This window comes from Triplophysa dalaica, chromosome 14 (genome assembly GCF_015846415.1).
Source record: "Triplophysa dalaica isolate WHDGS20190420 chromosome 14, ASM1584641v1, whole genome shotgun sequence".
NCBI lineage: Eukaryota > Metazoa > Chordata > Actinopteri > Cypriniformes > Nemacheilidae > Triplophysa > Triplophysa dalaica.
In genome coordinates this window covers 19,269,959-19,289,381 of record NC_079555.1, presented here as the reverse complement: position 1 = coordinate 19,289,381, position 19,423 = coordinate 19,269,959, and the positions used below count along the sequence as shown (strand labels likewise).

The window sequence follows — 19,423 nt, the reverse complement described above, 5'->3', positions numbered from 1 at the left end:
AAAGAACGGAGATACAAGTACCTTGTAAACCTGAATCTGCGGTCGGTAGGAGCAGAGTCGGATAACGTTCAAAATCGATTACCAGGGAAGCCCAAACTTCTGTTAAAACCTTACGTGTCATAAACACTAGCTGCTTTTAAAAGAACGAGTCCTTATTAAACGGAAAAGGAAACAGCTTAACATACAGAAACCAGAAAAACGGAAATGGAAAACCAATTTTCTGTTAAACTTAATTGTAATAAAAAATAGCTACTGTTAAAATAACAAGCACTTACAGTACGGTCCATAAATATTGGGACATCGACACAATTCTAACATTTTTGGCTCTATACACCGCCACGATGGATTTCAAATGAAACAAACAAGATGTGCTTTAACTCTAGACTGTCAGTTAACAATCAATGTGTGTCAATGTCAACAATCAAGAGAAGACTTCACCAGAGTGAATACAGAGGGTTCACCACAGGATGTAACCATTGGTGAGCCTCAAAAACAGGAAGGCCAGATTAGAGTTTGCCAAATGACATCTAAAAAAGCCTTCACAGTTCTGGAACAACATCCTATGGACAGATGAGACCAAGATCAACTTGTACCAGAGTGATGGGAAGAGAAAAGTATGGAGAAGGAAAGGAACTGCTCATGATCCTAAGCATACCACCTCATCAGTGAAGCATGGTGGTGGTAGTGTAATGGCGTGGGCATGTATGGCTGCCAGTGGAACTGGTTCTCTTGTATTTATTGATGATGTGACAGCTGACTAAAGCAGCATGATAAATTCTGAAGTGTTTCGGGTATTATTTTCTGCTCATATTCAGCCAAATGCTTCAGAACTCATTGGTCGGCGCTTCACAGTGCAGATAAACAATGACCCAAAGCATACTGCAAAAGCAACCAAAGAGTTTTTGAAGGGAAAGAAGTGGACGGTTATGCAATGGCCAAGTCAATCACCTGACCTGAATCCGATTGAGCATTTTCAGTAAACACTGGCATTTTCCCGCTTCAGGAACAAAGTAAATTCACATCATAAATGTATATAAAGTAGCCCCCTTTTAATATATTTACAAATTCCTGTGAGGTGAGACTGGACATTCAGGTTCTCTTTGCTTTATAACTTTGATGCCCACTTAACAACAGTGTGAGTTTCATGCAAAAGGACTATTCCAATGGGGCATAATACAGGGCCAATGAAGAATGAATTTATTTTTATGTCTGTGTCACAGTCCCTTCTGTTTCCCAGTCTGTTACCTCGTATTTCCCCTTGGACTTCATGTCACATGTTCCTCAATGCTCCCTCACTTGTTCCTCATCCGTAATCACAGTACCTCTCAGCAATCCCTTCATCACCCGGACACTATATAGACTCACTCCGTTCTCCCCATTATTGTTTTGTCTTCAATTTAACCTGTTTTGCTTCGCTGTTTTATAGATTTTGGGATTATTCATTTAAAGTGTTATATGGTATTCTTCCTCGTCTGTGGTCTGTGGATACACGTTACAGTCTGTGGACTGAGCTCCCCCTTCAAACATCATTGAGCTGGGTCACATCGCCCAACATCAATAGCTCCCCCATGTAAGGTTCCTGAGGCTGAATGAAAGCAAATCCCAGCAGCAATGTTCCCATTTCTACAGAAAAAGTCTCAGAGGTGGTGAAGAAAGAGATTACTCATGCTCTTTATTTTTCTGACTCATGATTTATTAGGATTTTATCCATGTGCTTCGATTCTTTGAGAAATTCCTCTTTTCGTAAACTGTTGCCATCAGTTCAAATTTACAGATCTTTTAAAAATGTTGATATAGATTATTAGAGATTATTTTGAGTTTGTACAGTCAAAGGTAGACACTGCTATTTTTTTGAACACACCCCTTTCAACTAATTGCCCAATTGCACAGCCTTAAGAGCGTGCATATCATGAATGCTGGGTCTCATTTGTTTTCTGAGAATCTACTGAACCTACTGGTAACTTGTTTGCCACGTAGCAATAAAAAATATACTAAAAACCTTGATTATTCTGGTTAGTCACATTGTACTGCTATTATTTTGAACAATACTGTATGAGCATGCTATGTTATTCTTAGTTGGCCCTTTTTATTTTTCGCATGTTGCATATTTTAAGTGACCCAATATTGTTTATAACTTTTATTTTTAACAAATATAATTTATATTTTTTCAGATCATATTAAGCTTGGACATCATAGTTAACTTTGATGCAAATGCAATTTTTTAAAATGCTTGTTCTTTTTATGTCATTTTGGTATAAAAAGAATAACCATTTTCATCCAGAATATTAAACAATTTCCATTCAGAGTACCTCCACATTATCTGCAATCTACCTGGAATCCCTTTGTGGCCGTGTCTCTAAAAGAGGATTTCTAATCCATTTCTTCATCCAGCATGAGTGAACATGATGATGAGACTCTCTTTCCCACTCCTCTGTGAAGAGGTGAATCATGTGTTCCCTAAATTAAATCAAATGGATTTTAAAATGACCCAGGCCTGGCCTGCAGATGCTCTCAAATGAGGTTAAAAAGTGCATTGTAGTGTGTGGTATAGTAAAGGCAAGACTTCTCTCCATTTCTTCAAGGTGCCCTGACAGAAAAAAAGGAGAACTACAGTACAAAGTGAAACCTACACCTGCACCATCACTATGAAAGAAATATCTGTTCTACACTGCGCTTTAAATTACGCTTCTTGGTATAGCTCATTGTTTGTCTATATCCTTATTGATCTTTTTTACCCCAAAATACATAGTGCAGTTGTGTCTGTACATAGCACTTATATTCCTTGACTCACTTTGTGTTGTCTAGTCTCAACAGCACGAATATTTGGAAGAATCTTAAAAAAAAGTAGAAATGTATAGTATTTTCTCTGTCCAAAGACTCAGATGGCACAATGGTGTGGTACAGTTCTTTTGAATACACTTTTAAATACAACAAAATTATAAACTAGGAAAGTTTGTTGTTTGATTTTGATGACAGTGGTTGATAGCTCTATTAACATGTATTTATTTAGGTTTTGGTAATTATGAATAAGAATTCCTACAGCTTTCCTGTAGCTCAGTGGTAAGATTGCAAGGTTGTGGGATCGATCCCAGGGGATTGCACATACCTATGTATAAATGTACAGGATAATGCAATGTAAGTCGCCTTGGATAAAAGTCTCTGCCAAATGCGTAAATGTAAATTAATAAGAATATAATAATCTCCAAAATCAATTTATCCTTCAATACTTTTCTTAAAGCTCTCTCATCACTGCAGAATAAATCTATTGCATGGACTGATGATAACAAGACAAGTTTATGACTAATTCAATTCAATTCAGTTCAATTTTTCATTGTTTCAAAGCATCTTTACAGGAAGAGAGAAAAAACATCAGGGATGATCAGTTAAATTGCAGGATCTCGCTGGAGGATAGCACATAACAATCAGCTGGTGCTGGTGTAATCTGTAGTTTTCTCGGGATGGGTGTCCCAATGGTCGGTCAGTCGGTATGTTCTCACAGAAGGATGACACGAGATGGTCCTACTTGAGCCAGCAATCTATGGTCAGCTCAGTATGTGAATTCCACGGTAGGGGAGAAGGGCAGAGAGAGGATAGTTAGCGTAGCTGCTGTTAATTTACTTACAAACACAAGTTTGCTTTATATGTTTATACTTTTTTTATCTAGACCTGAATTTAGAGCATGTGTCTGACCCTCGAATGGTATCAGGAAGGCTTTTTCAAAGTTTAGGTTCTAACTATGAGAAAGCTCTACCCCCTTTGGTGGATTTAGATATTCTAGGTACTATAAGAAGTCCAGAGTTTTGTGATCATAAAAAGCGTGATGGGTTGTAGCGTGATAGAAGCTCTGTTAGACTAAACCGTTTAATGCTTAGCAAGTGATTAGAAGTACTTTATAGTCTATACAGTACTTAATGGGTTGCCAGTGTAGGGATGATAAAATTGGTGTTATGTGGTCAAATTTTCTAGACCTTGTAAGAACTCTAGCAGTGGCATTTTGAACTAACTGTAATATTTAATGATGACGGAGGACAATCACTAAGTAGTGTATTACAAAAATCAAGTCTTGAAGTCATACATGCATGAACTAGTTTTTCTGTGTCAGAAAAACACAGAATATTCTGCAGTTTGGCAATGTTTCTCAGATTGAAGAAGGCTATTTTTGTGACGTTTGACATCTGGTTTTCAAAAGACAGGTTGCTGTCCAATGTAACGCCCATGTCAACTATATTTGCTGAGGTAACAGTGCATCCTTCTATTTGCAAGTTGTAATCTGCTTACATGTATTTGGTCTGCAAAGTAATATCTCCGTTTTAGCCGAATTACTAGTCATCCAATGTTTAATGTCCTGAACGCACTCTTCCTGTTTTGTTAATTTTGAGGTTCCGTCCGGTCTAGAGGATATGTATAACTGTATATCATCTTCATAGCTATGAAAACGAATTCCAGGTTTCCTTATAATGTTACCTAGGTGGAGCATGTACTGTATTAGAGAATAGACAGAGGAATAGGAATAGGTCGTGGCATAATAATTACAGACTCGGACTTGTAATCCATACATTGGCGGTTTGAGCCTCCGTACCAGTAGGGATTGTAGGTGTTGGGAGTGAATGGTCAGCGCTCTCCTCCACCTTCAAAACCATGGCTGAGGTGAGACTCTTCCCCAACTGCTCCCTGGGCACCACAGCAATGGCTGCTCACTGCTCTGGATGTGTGTGTGCACATGGATGGGTTAAAAGCAGACCACAAATTCTGAGTATGGACCATACATGGCTTTAATTCCGTATGCGATCTAGAAGTTTGGCATGATCAACGGTACCCACCCAGCAAAAAGATGTCAGTGCCAGACATCCAAACTACGTCGAAATGTGGTTGAAAAGTGAAAGGTGATAAGACGTATTTTTCCGGTCTTTGAGAAGACGTCTTTTTCGGGTTGTTGAAAGACGTCTATAAAAAGTTTTGTCTTTTTACAGACTTGAATTTAACTTCATTTTAAGCATAAAATCATTTTTATGCATTCAATATTATATTATATACCTCAAAATAAGACAGCTAACTAGAAGTACTATGAAACATTTATTGTCAGTTACATAACATACAAATGATCGAAACATTTGAATAACAAAATGTAATAAGAACAGTTTAGTTTGCACGGTGCCCGCTACCGCCAGATCGCTCAGGGGCCGTGTGGTCTCGCATGGCTTTGACTATGTGGTCGGTGGCCTTGCTGTTTCACATTTTGACTGCATCTGCAGTGACAAAGAAAAACACATTTGTTCTCAGTTTGTTACTCAAAAGGAATAATTAATTTGTTGTAAAGATGGTTCAGTTCGCATATAGCCTAAATGAAATGCCTCGATTCACAGTTTAGGAATATAGATTTACGGCGCCTTCCGTACAATAACATTGGACCCGGCAAAGGTATTTTACATTGTACGACAGCGGCCTTTAACGTTATACGGTTCAGATGTAAACAGCACATAAAAGACAGGAAACCATGTGTGAGCAGTTAATGCAGTAGCCTACATTTAACGGAAAAGACGGTCCGTCAACTGTTGTGTGAAAGCGTGAAAGAAACTCCCCCCAGACTGTCTGTGTCCTTATTCGATGATTATTACTATGATTATTATTAATTTCTTCATAATATGGAATTTTCTTTTGTTGTAAGCTTATGCTTTAGGTTGAGTTTAAATAAAACGGTTAAGTAAAAAGCTTTTACCTCAGAAAAACGGCTGTAGTGTGTTCCACTCAGAAGTGAGTCGGGTACACTTCGCGTGACGGTCACAGACCACAGTTTATATTCCAGGTTTCGCGGGGTTGGCACGCGCAAGCAGCTAAGAAGTACTATTTTATATATGACATTTTTAATGTGTATCTATGGAAACATACCCTGCGTTATACTAACTTATGACAAAAAAGTACAAAGATTAGAAAAAATTTGCAGTGCGGCTCCGTAAGCCTAGGCTAACTATAGTGGTGTGTGTGGCTCTTTGCTAAAAAGTACACTTTCAAAATATACTTAAATTGCTCTTTTTCCGTACACTAAATTGTATTCTAAAAATTCTGCTTTAGTACTACTGTTTTAATAGCCTCCTCAGAGACAAACTCTTAAGTTGAAATCTTTGCTATAGTAACAGTTCCGCTCTATCTAGTAGTCATAAGCAAGATCCTAAAGTTAATGCGATGCTTTATAGGTAACCAGTGCAAGGTTGACAGAACAGGGGTTATATGCTCATACTTTTTTGTACGTGTAAGAACTCGAGCTGCCGCGTTTTGAACCAGTTGCAGTTTTTGTAATAGGCCCGCAGGGCAACCACCTAGAAGCATCAATGAGATGTGAAGTGAAGAACCTTCTCATCCAATGGTCTTTTTCTTCAATGGCATCATTTACATTTTACATGTAGTCATTTGGCAGACGCTTTTATCCAAAGCGACTTACAGTGCACTTATTACAGGGACAATCACCCTGGAGCAACATGGAGTAAAGTGTCTTGCTCAAGGACACACTGGTGGTGGCTGCTGGGATCGAACCAGCAACCTTTTGATAACCAGTTCAGTGGTTTAACCCACTAGACCACCATCTCCACATCGCATCAAAATTTACTTGTCGCAGAATGAAGGCATTGGTTTTGAAATTTGAAATGAACTTTGTTTAAGATCAAGTTTTCATTTTCTCAAATCCACTGCAATCGTGGCCATGTCACAAACATTATTCAAAATTTCTCCCTTTAAATTCAGCAGAGCAAAGACATTAACACAGGTTTGGGACAATTAGCAAATTATGAAATAATCATAATTTTTGGATTAACTATTCTGAATTTGCCGCAAAGAAGCTAATAGTTTCATCTAAACATAGAACCCAGTTTATTGTAAAGTTTCATTAATGTGCAGCAACTGAAAAGCAGGAGTTTGCTTTGGGATGAGAAAAGATAATTGTTGTGCTTTGGTCAACGACTTTGTCAATATTGATTGACAATGATGATCTAGCATAACATTAATGCTTGTTTTTGGCGCCGTAAAAGCTGTAATTATAACAAATTACAAATGACAACAAATATAACAAAAACCGGAAAAACTAATGCACTGTGTAAATTGCGGAGAACGGTTGCGTGATAAATAAGGAAATCTCTCACGAATGCAACATTATGAGCAACTATTAACAACAAATCGACCAACCTTAAGAAACGTCTGAAAGGTATGTGCCTCATGAAGAAGCGGGGAAAACACTTTATAAAAATGTATTATAAGTCACAACGTTATTTTTATGGATATTTTATATTGAATATTACGGCTTCCATTGTAAGCATATCGGCTCATTATATTAATATTTGTGTGCTTTAGCCACATTGTTGAACTTGTTAAATTATATCTTAAGAAATATTCGCAACACACGTTTTTATCAAGAAACTACTGCAATGTGATTTTCTTCTCATGTCAATATTAGTAATATACGCCGATCTTTGGGCTAATTTCGACCAAATTTCGACAGACCCAAAAGACGTCCAAATGACATCTAGTGCTGGGTGGGTAAGGTCAAGCAAAACTAGGAGTGAAATGCAGCCATGGTTTGATGCTAGGAGTAGGTCAATTGTAATTTTATCAAGTGCGGTTTCCGTGCTATGGTGTGGCCTAAAGGCCTTAAGCCTTTCGTGTAGGTTTGTTTTTGTAGGAAAGAGCAAAATTGTGTAGATACTACTTTTTCCATTATTATCTGTAAATCTATCTTTAGTGGTTGGGATAATCGTTCTGCCCTGTCGATAATGTGGAGCGATGCAGCCTTCAATTCCTATATGCATTTTATGTGACACTAGGTAGGGATCATAGACATTATAACTTTGAAGCAGGATCTTTATATCGATAATATCGATTGCATGTGATATAACTAGGTCTAGGATATGATTAAAGTGATGGTGGGTTTGTTAATGTTTTGCTTAACCCCAAAATGAGTTCAATAGAACTATGAATGCAATTAAAAAAGCATCATTTGCATTATCTACCTGAATGTTGAAATATCCAGCAATTAGTTCTTTGTCAGCATGAACCAATAGGTCTGACATAAAGTCTGCAAACTTTTTAGAAAATCAGCATAGGGGCCTGGGGGTCTAAACACAGTGGCCAAAACGAGATATCGTAATGTTTCTTATCTTATATCTGGAAGAGTGTCTTTTAAAACAAGCGCTTTAAATGACATAAACCTGCATACTGTAGATGAGTAACATTAAGAATATTTCTATAGATTGTTGCAGCACCGCCTCCATGACCAGCTGAATAGGTTTCATGTTTATAACAGTAGCTAGGGGGAAGACTCGTTTAGACCAATGTAATCATTATGTTTAAGCCACGTTTCAGTTAGGAAAAGTATGTCAAACCTATTATCTGTTATCATTTCATTTACGATGACTGCCTTAGGTGTAAGTGATCTAATGTTTGGTAGCCCTAACTTAAAAAAAAAAATTGCCTATTGTTTGATATTTTGCGTAATCAGATGTTTACTAGGCCCTGATTTTTAGTTGACCTCACCATTCGGGGAAATGACACAGTCTCTTTAAGATTTACCTTTTGTGAAGGATGCGCAACGTTCTGCATGATCAAGTCAAGATCCATGGACACAAAATTTCAACATTCTGGTCCCCAAGCCACTTAGTTATCACTTTTGCCTTATGGCACGGTGCTCCATTTTGCTGGAAAATGCATTGTTCTTCACCAAACTGTTGTTGGATTGTTGGAAGAAGTTGCTGTTGGAGGGTGTTTTGGTACCATTCTTTATTCATGGCTGTGTTTTTGGGCAGAATTGTGAGTGAGCCCACTCCCTTGGATGAGAAACAACCCCACACATGAATGGTGTTACGATGCTTTACTGTTGACATGACACAGGACTGATGTTAGCGCTCACCTTTTCTTCTCCGGACAAGCCTTTTTCCAGATGCCCAAAACAATCGGAAAGGGGCTTCATCGGAGAATATGACTTTGCCCCAGTCCTCAGCAGTCCATTCACTATACTTTCTGCAGAAGATCAATCTGTCCCTGATGTTTTTTTTTGGAGAGAAGTGGCTTCTTTGCTGCCCTTCTTGACACCAGGCCATCTTCCAAAAGTCTTCGCCTCACTGTGCGTGCAGATGCGCTCACACCTGCCTGCTGCCATTCCTGAGCAAGCTCTGCACTGGTGGCACTCCGATCCCGCAGCTGAATCCTCTTTAGGAGACGATCCCGGCGCTTGCTGGACTTTCTTGGATGCCCTTAAAGCCTTCTTTACAAGAATTGACCCTCTTTCCTTGAAGTTCTTGATGAACCTATAAATTGTTGATTTAGGTGCAATCTTAGTACCCACAATATCCTTGCCTGTGAAGCCATTTTTATGCAACGCAATGATGGCTGCACACGTTTCTTTGCAGGTCACCATGGTTAACAATGGAAGAACAATGATTTCAAGCATCACCCTCCTTTTAACATGTCAAGTCTGCCATTCTAACCCAATCAGCCTGACATTATGATCTCCAGCCTTGTGCTTGTCAACATTCTCACCTGAGTTAACAAGATGATTACTGAAATGATCTCAGCAGGTCCTTTAATGACAGCAATGAAATGCAGTGGAAAGGTTTTTTGGGGATTAAGTTAATTTTCATGGCAAAGAAGAACTATGCAATTCATCTGATCACTCTTCATAACATTCTGGAGTATATGCAAATTGCTATTATATAAACTTAAGCAGCAACTTTTCCAATTTCCAATATTTATGTAATTCTCAAAACTTTTGGCCACGTCTGTATTAAGAAACTGATACATCAAAGCTTAATGCAAATATACTGGATTTATGCAACAGGCAGTTGCAATTAAAGCTGCCAAGTACATTTGGAATCTGTTAAGAACTTAAAGCTGCCAAGAACACTTTGTAGCCCTCAATGGAATAATACAATTGACCAGATTTCATAGTGGACTGATGAAACCAGGCCCTTGTTTTCTCTTTTGTTGTTGCTTTGGAACAAATGATTAGTGTGGATATGTCAAGTGTCTGTTGTATATTCCTTGCCCACTGACAGATGGCATTTCATAATAACTCAAGAGTTTGATGCTTTTTTCTCTGGCACTCAAAACCTTTGGTCTCATGCGACAGGCTGAGCATCTGAGTGCTCGTGACTGTGGAAGAGGCAATTCTGCTTTCAATTTGTTTGCCATCCCCAGCTGGAAAGATGCCTTAAAACACCAACCAATCATTTAATCCACCAACTAGCCAACCATCCAACCAACCAACCATCCATTCATCCATCCTATTTGTTTTTTGTCATAGTTGGTTGGTTGGTTTGTGGGTCTGTACATGTGTGTGTGTGTGTGTGTCTGTGTTTCTGTGTGACTGTTTGTGTTAGCTGAGTGTTTATGTGCGCTGTGTGAATATGAGCATGCGTGTGTGTCCTTCTGCCTCATGTGAGTTGTGTGCACTGTATATTTTGTACAAGAGTGTATCTATTAACTTTGCTCTTGATACCTATTCTACACAGCAAAATTGCAGTGTTATTGAAGGACAAATTAACACTCAGTTTGTATATATAATCCATACTTATATTATATAAATTTAATGTATTGCTTATAGTTAACATGTTTTCATGTGTTGATGCATTGTAAAAATTAAAATTGAACAAAGCGCTATAGATTTAATTAAGTTGAGTTACTTCGTTTTTCCACTATAGCTTTGTCTTGCATTATTAATGTCCTGATTATGTCTTAACAGCAAGTAAGGTTTGTGGAATCGAATTAGAAATGCATTGCATTGTGGTTTTACCTCCCATTAAAGTACGTAGACAATGCACTGAATGTAATACATTCTGTGGCTTGTTTCACTCCAAGGATTTACTCAATGCTTGAGTCTTGCACTTATTTATGTATTTGAGGGAAAGCCAGTAGCTGGTGAATTATCCTGTGTATCATCACTGGTTATTCTGGACACCAGTGTCTGCATCACATTAAAACCACCAGAGTTTACATCTGCGCCAGCAGCCACCAGCTCACAGAGATATCATGTATTGCTACCATAATGAATCCGTGTAGATAGAAATGAGTGTCTCTCAAGCTCTTGATTTTGTTGAGCTTTGTTTTGTCATTAAACCTGACAAACGTGTCCTAACCAGTCGCCATGCAACAGGTTTTCAGTAAGAAGTAATTTGTCTGTCCACAGTTAAGGCAAAAATGCTCTGTGATTCCACACAATAACAAATTAATCAGAAGATATTTGACGTTTGTATAATGCATATGTGTATGAAATGGAATTTTGGACCTTTTTTAATTGACTCGGGAGCGGGTTTCTATCCAGTAATGCCACATAAATACAAACCAAGTAACTGACAATATGTCCTGCTGCTTTTGGGACATTTACTACACAACAACAGTGTAGTAAAAAACTGAAAAGTTTTTCTCCTTTTTTTCTAGACGGTGTTGTGAGTTTTGATTCTTGTCTTCAATTAACTGAAGTTGCAGGATTGTATTTACATAGAAGCACATGCAAGAACAAAACTACACTATTATTTGGCTGTCTTTTCTTAAGGAAAAATGTGAATCTAGTTTGCATTCTGATTCTGAACAAACAAGAAATAAAAAGATGTTAGTCTGAGCCCTGTTGTGAAACAGAGCTGAGCTTTACGACATGTCAAACTCAAAAAAACATGGCGTCGTACTGTATTGTAAAGAAAGGTGCCCTTTAACCCAGAGAAATAATAACACTCTGAGTTTTGTGACACCGATACCCTTCCTATGAACTCCTGATGTGATTTGAATGGAAAAGAGCTGTACACACATACAGCCGGTCTGTGTGCCGTGAGCCATTGATGAAATATGTTTACAGCTTTTATGAGACTTTGATGCGAACACTCCATCAGCAGCGAGGCAAAAGAAGCTTCATTCATAACTTCCTGTCAAGAGAAAACATTGATAACATGAGATGAAGATTAAGAGAAGAATACAAAGGTTGTTGTTCTGCCACTGTACGATTTCATTTTATTAGGCGGTTCCCTCCCTTTTGAAAGCCAGTTAAAGCGATAAACTGATTATACCTCTTCATAAACAAACTTAACGCAATGACAATTTACAGTTGCAAATCTGCAGATCAATTTGATATACTTTAGATTATGTGTTAACAGATGTGTGTTCATTTTACTATAGCTAGTGGTTCGTTTAATGTGAATTTAAAATTCGAAACTATCAGTTTCATAAATGTCAAATTTTTGTAAATGTATTCTGTTAAAACTGCTTTTCTCTGTTTTGTCACACAGGGTGATGAGGTGTTGACCGTGTTAAAATTGAAAGCCCAGTGGCCGGCCTGGCAACCTCTCAATGTGTAAGTAACTGTTATAGCTTTTGAATGGTGTTGTGTGTGTCTGTGTGTGTGTGCGCGTGAGTTTGTGTAAACTTATTTTTATTGCTTCAAAAGAGTAGAAATCTCAATGCATAAATAGGTGAGCCATTGCTAAATTTTTAAGTAGAGTTTATAGAATATAAACTGTGGTTCTGTGTTCTCCGACTCTGACTTATAGGGATAGTTTACCCAAAAATGAAAATTCTGTCATACCTCAAGTTGGTCCAAACTTGAATAAAGTTAGTTGTTCTGCTGAACACGAGGAGATGGAGAATGTTTGTAACCAAAAAGTTCTAAAGGACTATTAACTATTATAGTAGACAAAACTATACTGTATTCAGTAGGGCCCCAGAACTCTTGAGTTAACGCCTTTTTTCATAGACTGATAGGAGTCATTTTACTTTTTTTAAACTATAATTATTTTATAATTGCATTTAGTGATTCTAGTGTAATCACACAATTCACATCCACCGGCATTCTCAATTGTATCCTCAGATGAACCTGCAATGTTGCCATGAACTGTTTTGCCCCATTATAGAACCAGTAATGATAGTTTATATCATAGATCCATTGTAAAACGATATCAACAATGTAAAACGCTTTTCACTGCATCACTGTGTAGCATTAATAACAACCTTTCCTTACATACAGTATCTGCTAGCAGATTGATGACACTTTGTGAATTTGCTTTCAGAATGTTTTTAAAGTGTAGGTAACATATGTTTTTTTTAGGCCCTACTTTGGGTAATCGAGTGACCAACAACAAGTTTATCTACATACAATGTGTAAAAACACTTTAATCTCGTAATTATATGCAGTTATTCGTACCCTAATTCTTGAGTTACTCTCAAATAATTAGTTCCGCGATTCACCCGTCTAGGCCCCTCCAAACGGTTACCTCGTGTCATGTGATTGGTCAGATGGTTTAGTCTGTTGTGATTGGTCAAACGCGTTCATCATTTGTCACAAAGTGAATGCCTACCATCATTACAGGATTACGGTTTACATGTGGTTGGATCTCTTTATATATATGTGTAGATAGAGATGGCGGCGATTTTACCGTACCAGTTTGAGCTCGAGTCTGACGAGGAAGACGACGCTAATCCTCCACAAACTCCACCACGACTGGAGCAGGATGTTTGTCAGTGTCAAGTGACAACTCTTGTCTTGTCAACTCTCAGTGTGAAAACATGCATGTTGTGTTTTGCTTATCAATGAAGTAAATTATTATTTTTCTTAAAATACGTTAGTAATACTATTATTTAGTCTAATTGTGCGTTGTCATGGTACATAGAGCATTTCAAAAAGTCGACGTTATGAAAAATTATTGTAGTTTCACCCAAATATATCTATATAGGTACACGTGCGGCAAATGTGTCAAACTGCAAAGCGAGGATGAATATATTTGCTGCCAGGAAGTGCAACAGGTTGTTTACAAATTATTATGAATCAATTTGTTATGAAAAATATTTTCTATCGTTTGTTTCCATCACAACAAAATAATTTCATAAAACATTCAATTAAGTTCATAAACGTTTAAAGTATTTGGAGAATTAATTCATCGTTCTGCAGATCCCAGTAAGAAAAAGGACTTTCACAATTCTCTTGTAACAGTATTATACATGGACTAGTTGACAGGGCATACAGTGTCCCGTGTTCGTATCTTCAGATGTTATTACAATACAGATAGTACTCGACTTTGTTCTTGAAACAAATACTTTGAGAATTCATGGATTGAACAATTAAATCAGCCGAGTAAATAGCAAGATAAACAAACTGTAACACCCCAGAAATAACGCTACATGCTAATGTTAGCGTTATATGCCTTAACTAAACACAGACATAAGGTACGAAAATATTTCTTGAAGTTCAGACAAATATCTAAAGTCACACTTACAGGTTGGGACTCGGTGGAGCTAAAAGGTCCAAATAGAGTTGGTATTCCCCCTCTCTCAAGGATCGTCGTTTCACATATCATGCACTGAACGCACCAAGATTATCAAAGCAATCATCTGTGAAATGACGCGCGCACAGTACAACCCTATATACTTGTGTTATACTCCTTCGGTATTCTTTGAAAAATTAATTGTAACCATTTTTCCCTCAGACGTTCTTGCTTTGGTAGCTGAAATAAGACGAACTTAGTTTCACACCGTAGAACACAGACACTAGACATGATACACGAACGAGCGACAGTATTTGGGGGAGGAGACATAAGTTTTTCCGGCAGTCTCAGAACCACGTTTATGTTTAGTAACGTAGATATGCATCCACGGCTCGTTTGTGTGATTCAGAGTCGACTCTCATTTTTATAAGCAAATAACTTCGTTATTTATTCACCTTCGAACTTACAACTTGGCAGACAGCTTACTTTCAAACACTTAAAACATAACAGACTGCATGAAACGTCATTTTCATGATCTCATGTTACGTACTCTTTAACATAATGTTAGTACATTTGTGATTATACGGTACACTCACAAATATCAAACTACATTGTGATGAAAATCATTTTCAAAAGATTTATAAAAAAGCAATTTTCATCATATGTTAATTTGTTCTTCTCAATGCCTGTTGGAATCTTTGATGTGTGTGTGTGTTTATTTGCCTATTTAAGTGTGCCGCTGACTGATGTGTTTGCCAGAGATGTTTATTCCATCAAGGTTAATGGCAACCTTGCGACACATACAGTTTAAAACGTCATTTTGACCTATTCAATCTGCCTGTCAGTAAAATCATGGGCTTTTACATTTTGCAAAGGGACACAAGAAAGTGTGTGCAGAATATTTAGAACAACGCTCCTCTCATCTTATCACAAAAATGAACTGATATTAAAGAGTAAGTATTACAATGTACTTAAAAGTATGTCCAATGCAGTGTGTAATGTTGTTGTGTATGAATTTAAGCAGTCTGCCAAGTTGTACAACCGAAAGTGAACAAATAACAAAGTTATTGGCTTTAGTAAAATGGAGTTGACTTTTCATTTACAACACTTTGCGGTAGACCACCACAGCAGACTAGACCAGCTAACCAATCAGATCAGAATGGGCTGACAGAAAGGAGGGGTTAGACAGATGAATCACCAAAAGAATCATTTGAGAGTCGGTCAAGAAGTAAGGTAATAATAACTGCCTATTATTCGAAAATGAAAGTGTTTTTTCACCTTGTACATACTTAATTTTATTGGACACTACATAAACCAAAGCAGACATTAAAACTCTACATTTTAAAAAATGTGAATATCAAAAAAATCTAAATTAAAAAAAATTAGACATGTTTTTGACATACAGTTCAATTTTAGAGATCTAAAATGAATGATTTTGTCATCCAGCTCTCTTCTGAAACTACTAAGACATATGTGGGATATTTTCTGAGGGGTGGGAGACTTTAGCAAACATGTACATTTGCTCTGCATTTAAACAATAAATAAAAATATGTAAAATATCCAATATGTCCCTTTTGTAGCTTTTTACAAAGTTAAGTATATAGAATCATGTCTTTCTCCATGAATACCAGATACCGCCTGCAATACAATACGTCTGTGTGCCTAAAGTTCTCTACTTTACCCTCATTTAACATTTATGTGATCTAAATTGGTCAATGTGCACAGAATCCCTTAACAGAGACTTTCACTTTTATTGTGATGTGTTCAGCTCACCGAGTATATTTGGTCGCATTAGGACTTGAGAGTAGATGGGAAATTGCTTCTGAATGAACTCAGAGTGTCATGAAATTCTCCGAATGAAGCCAGAAGTGCTTGAGACCAGAGCTATAAATGTCTTTCCTCCCACTGCAGAATAAAACAGATGCTATCATTTGACTCTGTAACGGTGGTTTCTGTCTGAGAGAGGATAGATGTTCAACATTTCTTTTCCCTCTCATCTTCTCTGCAGGTCTGCTCCTCAATAGCCATATGTTTTGAATAGCTGTATGAAGTTTCCAGGAGCCCTGAAAGACTTGACATGAGTTTATTAGCAGTGCGCTGACAGGCGGAAATAAAATAATGGGTTGTCAATGCAAGCAATCTCTCTAATTAGCTGCGTGATTTGTTTGAATGTGTGTGTGTGTGTGTGTGTTATAAAGTGGGAGGCTTTCAGTTTCTCTTAAGGAGAAAATTAAGATATGACTTTCCTTTCAGACTTTCCTTTCCTGTCGTTAACTAATATTGACATGTAGCCTAATAAATACTGAATTGTACAGCGTTGTTATAAAGCATATGTGTGTATCTGTGTTTGTCAGCTTAAGTTACATGTCATGCAGGCGGTGCTACCTTTTACATCAGTATTTATTATTTCAAATGCATAGCATGGAATAATTAGTTACATTAGAATGTACTGCATATAAATGAGAGTATATATTAAACTGTGTGCATTGTTCACATATTGTTTGGTCAGTTTAAAACAGTAGTTTATTGACGAAGAGCAACCCACACTCACTCTAGGAACATGTATGAATATTTGACTCTGTAATTCATGCCTGGTGGTCCAGCCTACTGAGGGAGCCTGACACGCATTCTCTGAGGGGTTAACTTTATCTCTGACAGCCACATTGGACAAACACAAAAGAGAGATATAACTGTCAGGCAATGGATCGCTGGGGGGGAGGTGTTGGGGGATTGGTGGTGGGTTACAGAAACCTGCGGACAAATATAATAGTATGAAATTCTGTCACTGTTAATGTGACATTGACAGTTTACTTCATGTTTGTGTGTTTTGTTTTTGTGTAAATATAAATTGAGATTCTGGTTCATTTAGGTCAATTTTGTGCTAATTCATTTTTAATTTGTATTTTATGTTGGAATTTTTATAATTATTTGTCAGGTTATATTTGAGGTCTCCCAGTGAGTAAGCCAGTGGCAACGGTGGAAAGGAAACAAAACTCCATTATATATGTATGTATGTGTATAAGAGTGGAGAAAAAAATCCCTTGGGAGAGACCAGATTCAACCGGGAGAGCCAGTTCTCCTGTGGCATTTTAAAATATACTGCTTCAACTACAGAGTGAATGATTACTGTTAACCCTATTTAACTGCATGTCTCGTCGCTCACATATCCTACCAAGCGTTATTCCTTTTACCATAACTCTGCAACCTTTTTTGCTATCAAAACAATTTATATGGTATATCACGGCAATGTATCGTCTGAACTGGTAGTTACGGAGCTGCTGTTTTCGTGCAGCGGGAGTTTAGAGAGTTTTTGGGCAAGCAAATAAATTACAAAAAAACATACTTAAGAGGAGATACACAACAGAAGAGGCGATTGGGATGATTTTTGACAGTGAAACGTGTGTGATGTGGGCCTGTGCTTACAATTAGACAGAATCTGCTTCAGACACCTTCACATTTTAATGAATAGAGCAAAAAAAAAAACTTGAGAACTGGGGAAAAAAGCCTGTACATGAGTGACACTAAAATACTTTTATGCATGCACTACATTTGTTTTCGAATAATGCTATAACCCTCTGTCTATTTCTTATTTATTATCAGGGTAGACAAAGATAGTCAAATCTGTCCTATAGCTATAGGCATCTATTTAGATACACTCACACCCAGTAACAGGAGACTCATCAGTGGACTGTTCGTAGCCTACTTCAAAGATGTCAGTAAACAGACGAACGTATAGTTTTATAACTATAGGTTTGATTAATTACAATTAGCAAAGTTACAATTCATATACTTAGGGTAGGCTGCACCAACAAGGATCAGTCTTAAATCTAGATTAAATCAAGGTTTATTTAATGATTCTGTTGCACCAACTGTAAACCTTGTTTTAAAGTAATCAGGGCCCGTATTCTTTAAAGCTTCTAAGACTCCTCTAAGAAAGCTTTAAATTTAGCTTTAAAACTTCTACGTAGCAGACTTAGCTCTTAAAGCGATTGAGGACCAATCTGAGAGACACTTTATGCTAGGAAAAGACAAAAACTTTTATTTAGTAAGGAGGCAGGGCTGATCCTGTTGCTATGTATGACATAGTCTTTTTAAGATTGGTTGTTTGTCCAAGAAGGAAGAAAGTGCATGGTTAAGTATGGGGTCGTTAGTTTGAAATTTCATAACAAATTTTTTTCAGTTACTCACGTGCACAAATGCACAATAGATATGTATTTGCGAGTGTACATACATATATTTTACCATGCTGAGCAAATCAACAATGTATTTGATAGAAAATGAACAGTGACGTTGATGTAAGTGCCGTTATTGTTTGTGTGATCAGATTTTGACCGATGTGACAGAACGAAATGATCTCTGCTGCATAGATGCATTTCTTTAGTTGCCAAATATGTTAATTCCTTCTATTTCTGGCACTATGGCATTTTGCGCTGTCTTGGAGATGTTAGCGTGTCTCTTCTAGGATCGGTCACAAACATGAATCCTGCGCGATCTAATGTGTTTTATTAACTCACTGTCATTAAGTTCAATGTATTAAAGCGCTTTTACATTTTGCATTGCATGAAAGCAGCGGTACAAGAAAACCAAAACCAAGAAAAACAGTTGAGCACACACAAAAACAATTAAAAGAAATCTGATAAACCTTGAAAGTAATATGGAAATTGTCATGTATGCAACACATTTCTTTTCACTTTTCGCGTTTCGTCCATTTTCTCTGCTGCTAAAGAAACTCTTAAGTCTCTTGAAAGTCCTCCTCACAACTCCTAAACTTTTTGACCTTTGGAGCTCTTTTAAGTGTTAAAATGCTTTATGAATTACTTTTTTCTTATCTAAAATATTTTCTGTAACTTTAAGGGGTAACGCCCACATTTCTAAGAATTTTGTCACTAGGATTAACTCTTTGCTAAGATTTTTCATGAATATGAGAAAACTGTTGCCCATATGGTAGTATTGTGTACTACATGTAGTTTCGAATTAGAAAAGTCTTTAGCAAATAAAAAGTGAGTTTAAATTCATGCTGATATAAGGTTTAGATAATGGAAAGTTTAATTGTAAGGCCTGTGTGCCATTTAACCAAAGAAATATTAAGCAAAAAAAAGAAGCTTATGTTTTTGTATAGATTTAGAAGGGAAATCCGCTTGTGGACATCACTAGTTTCAAACTAACGGTGACTATTTCTATGCTTAAGTTTATAAAAAATT

The 19,423-nt window shown here is 37.2% G+C and overlaps 1 protein-coding gene across 2 annotated transcripts in view; it reads left to right on the top strand.

Moving 5' to 3' along the window:
* The window catches only part of spon1a (spondin 1a), a 121,327-nt gene that overhangs the window by 81,962 nt on the left and 19,942 nt on the right, over nucleotides 1–19,423 (top strand). For both annotated transcript variants that reach the window (XM_056766733.1, XM_056766732.1), the window contains exon 7: nucleotides 12,255–12,319. In XM_056766733.1, coding sequence (XP_056622711.1) covers nucleotides 12,255–12,319 — 65 coding nt within the window. The remainder of the gene's footprint in view (nucleotides 1–12,254; nucleotides 12,320–19,423) is intronic.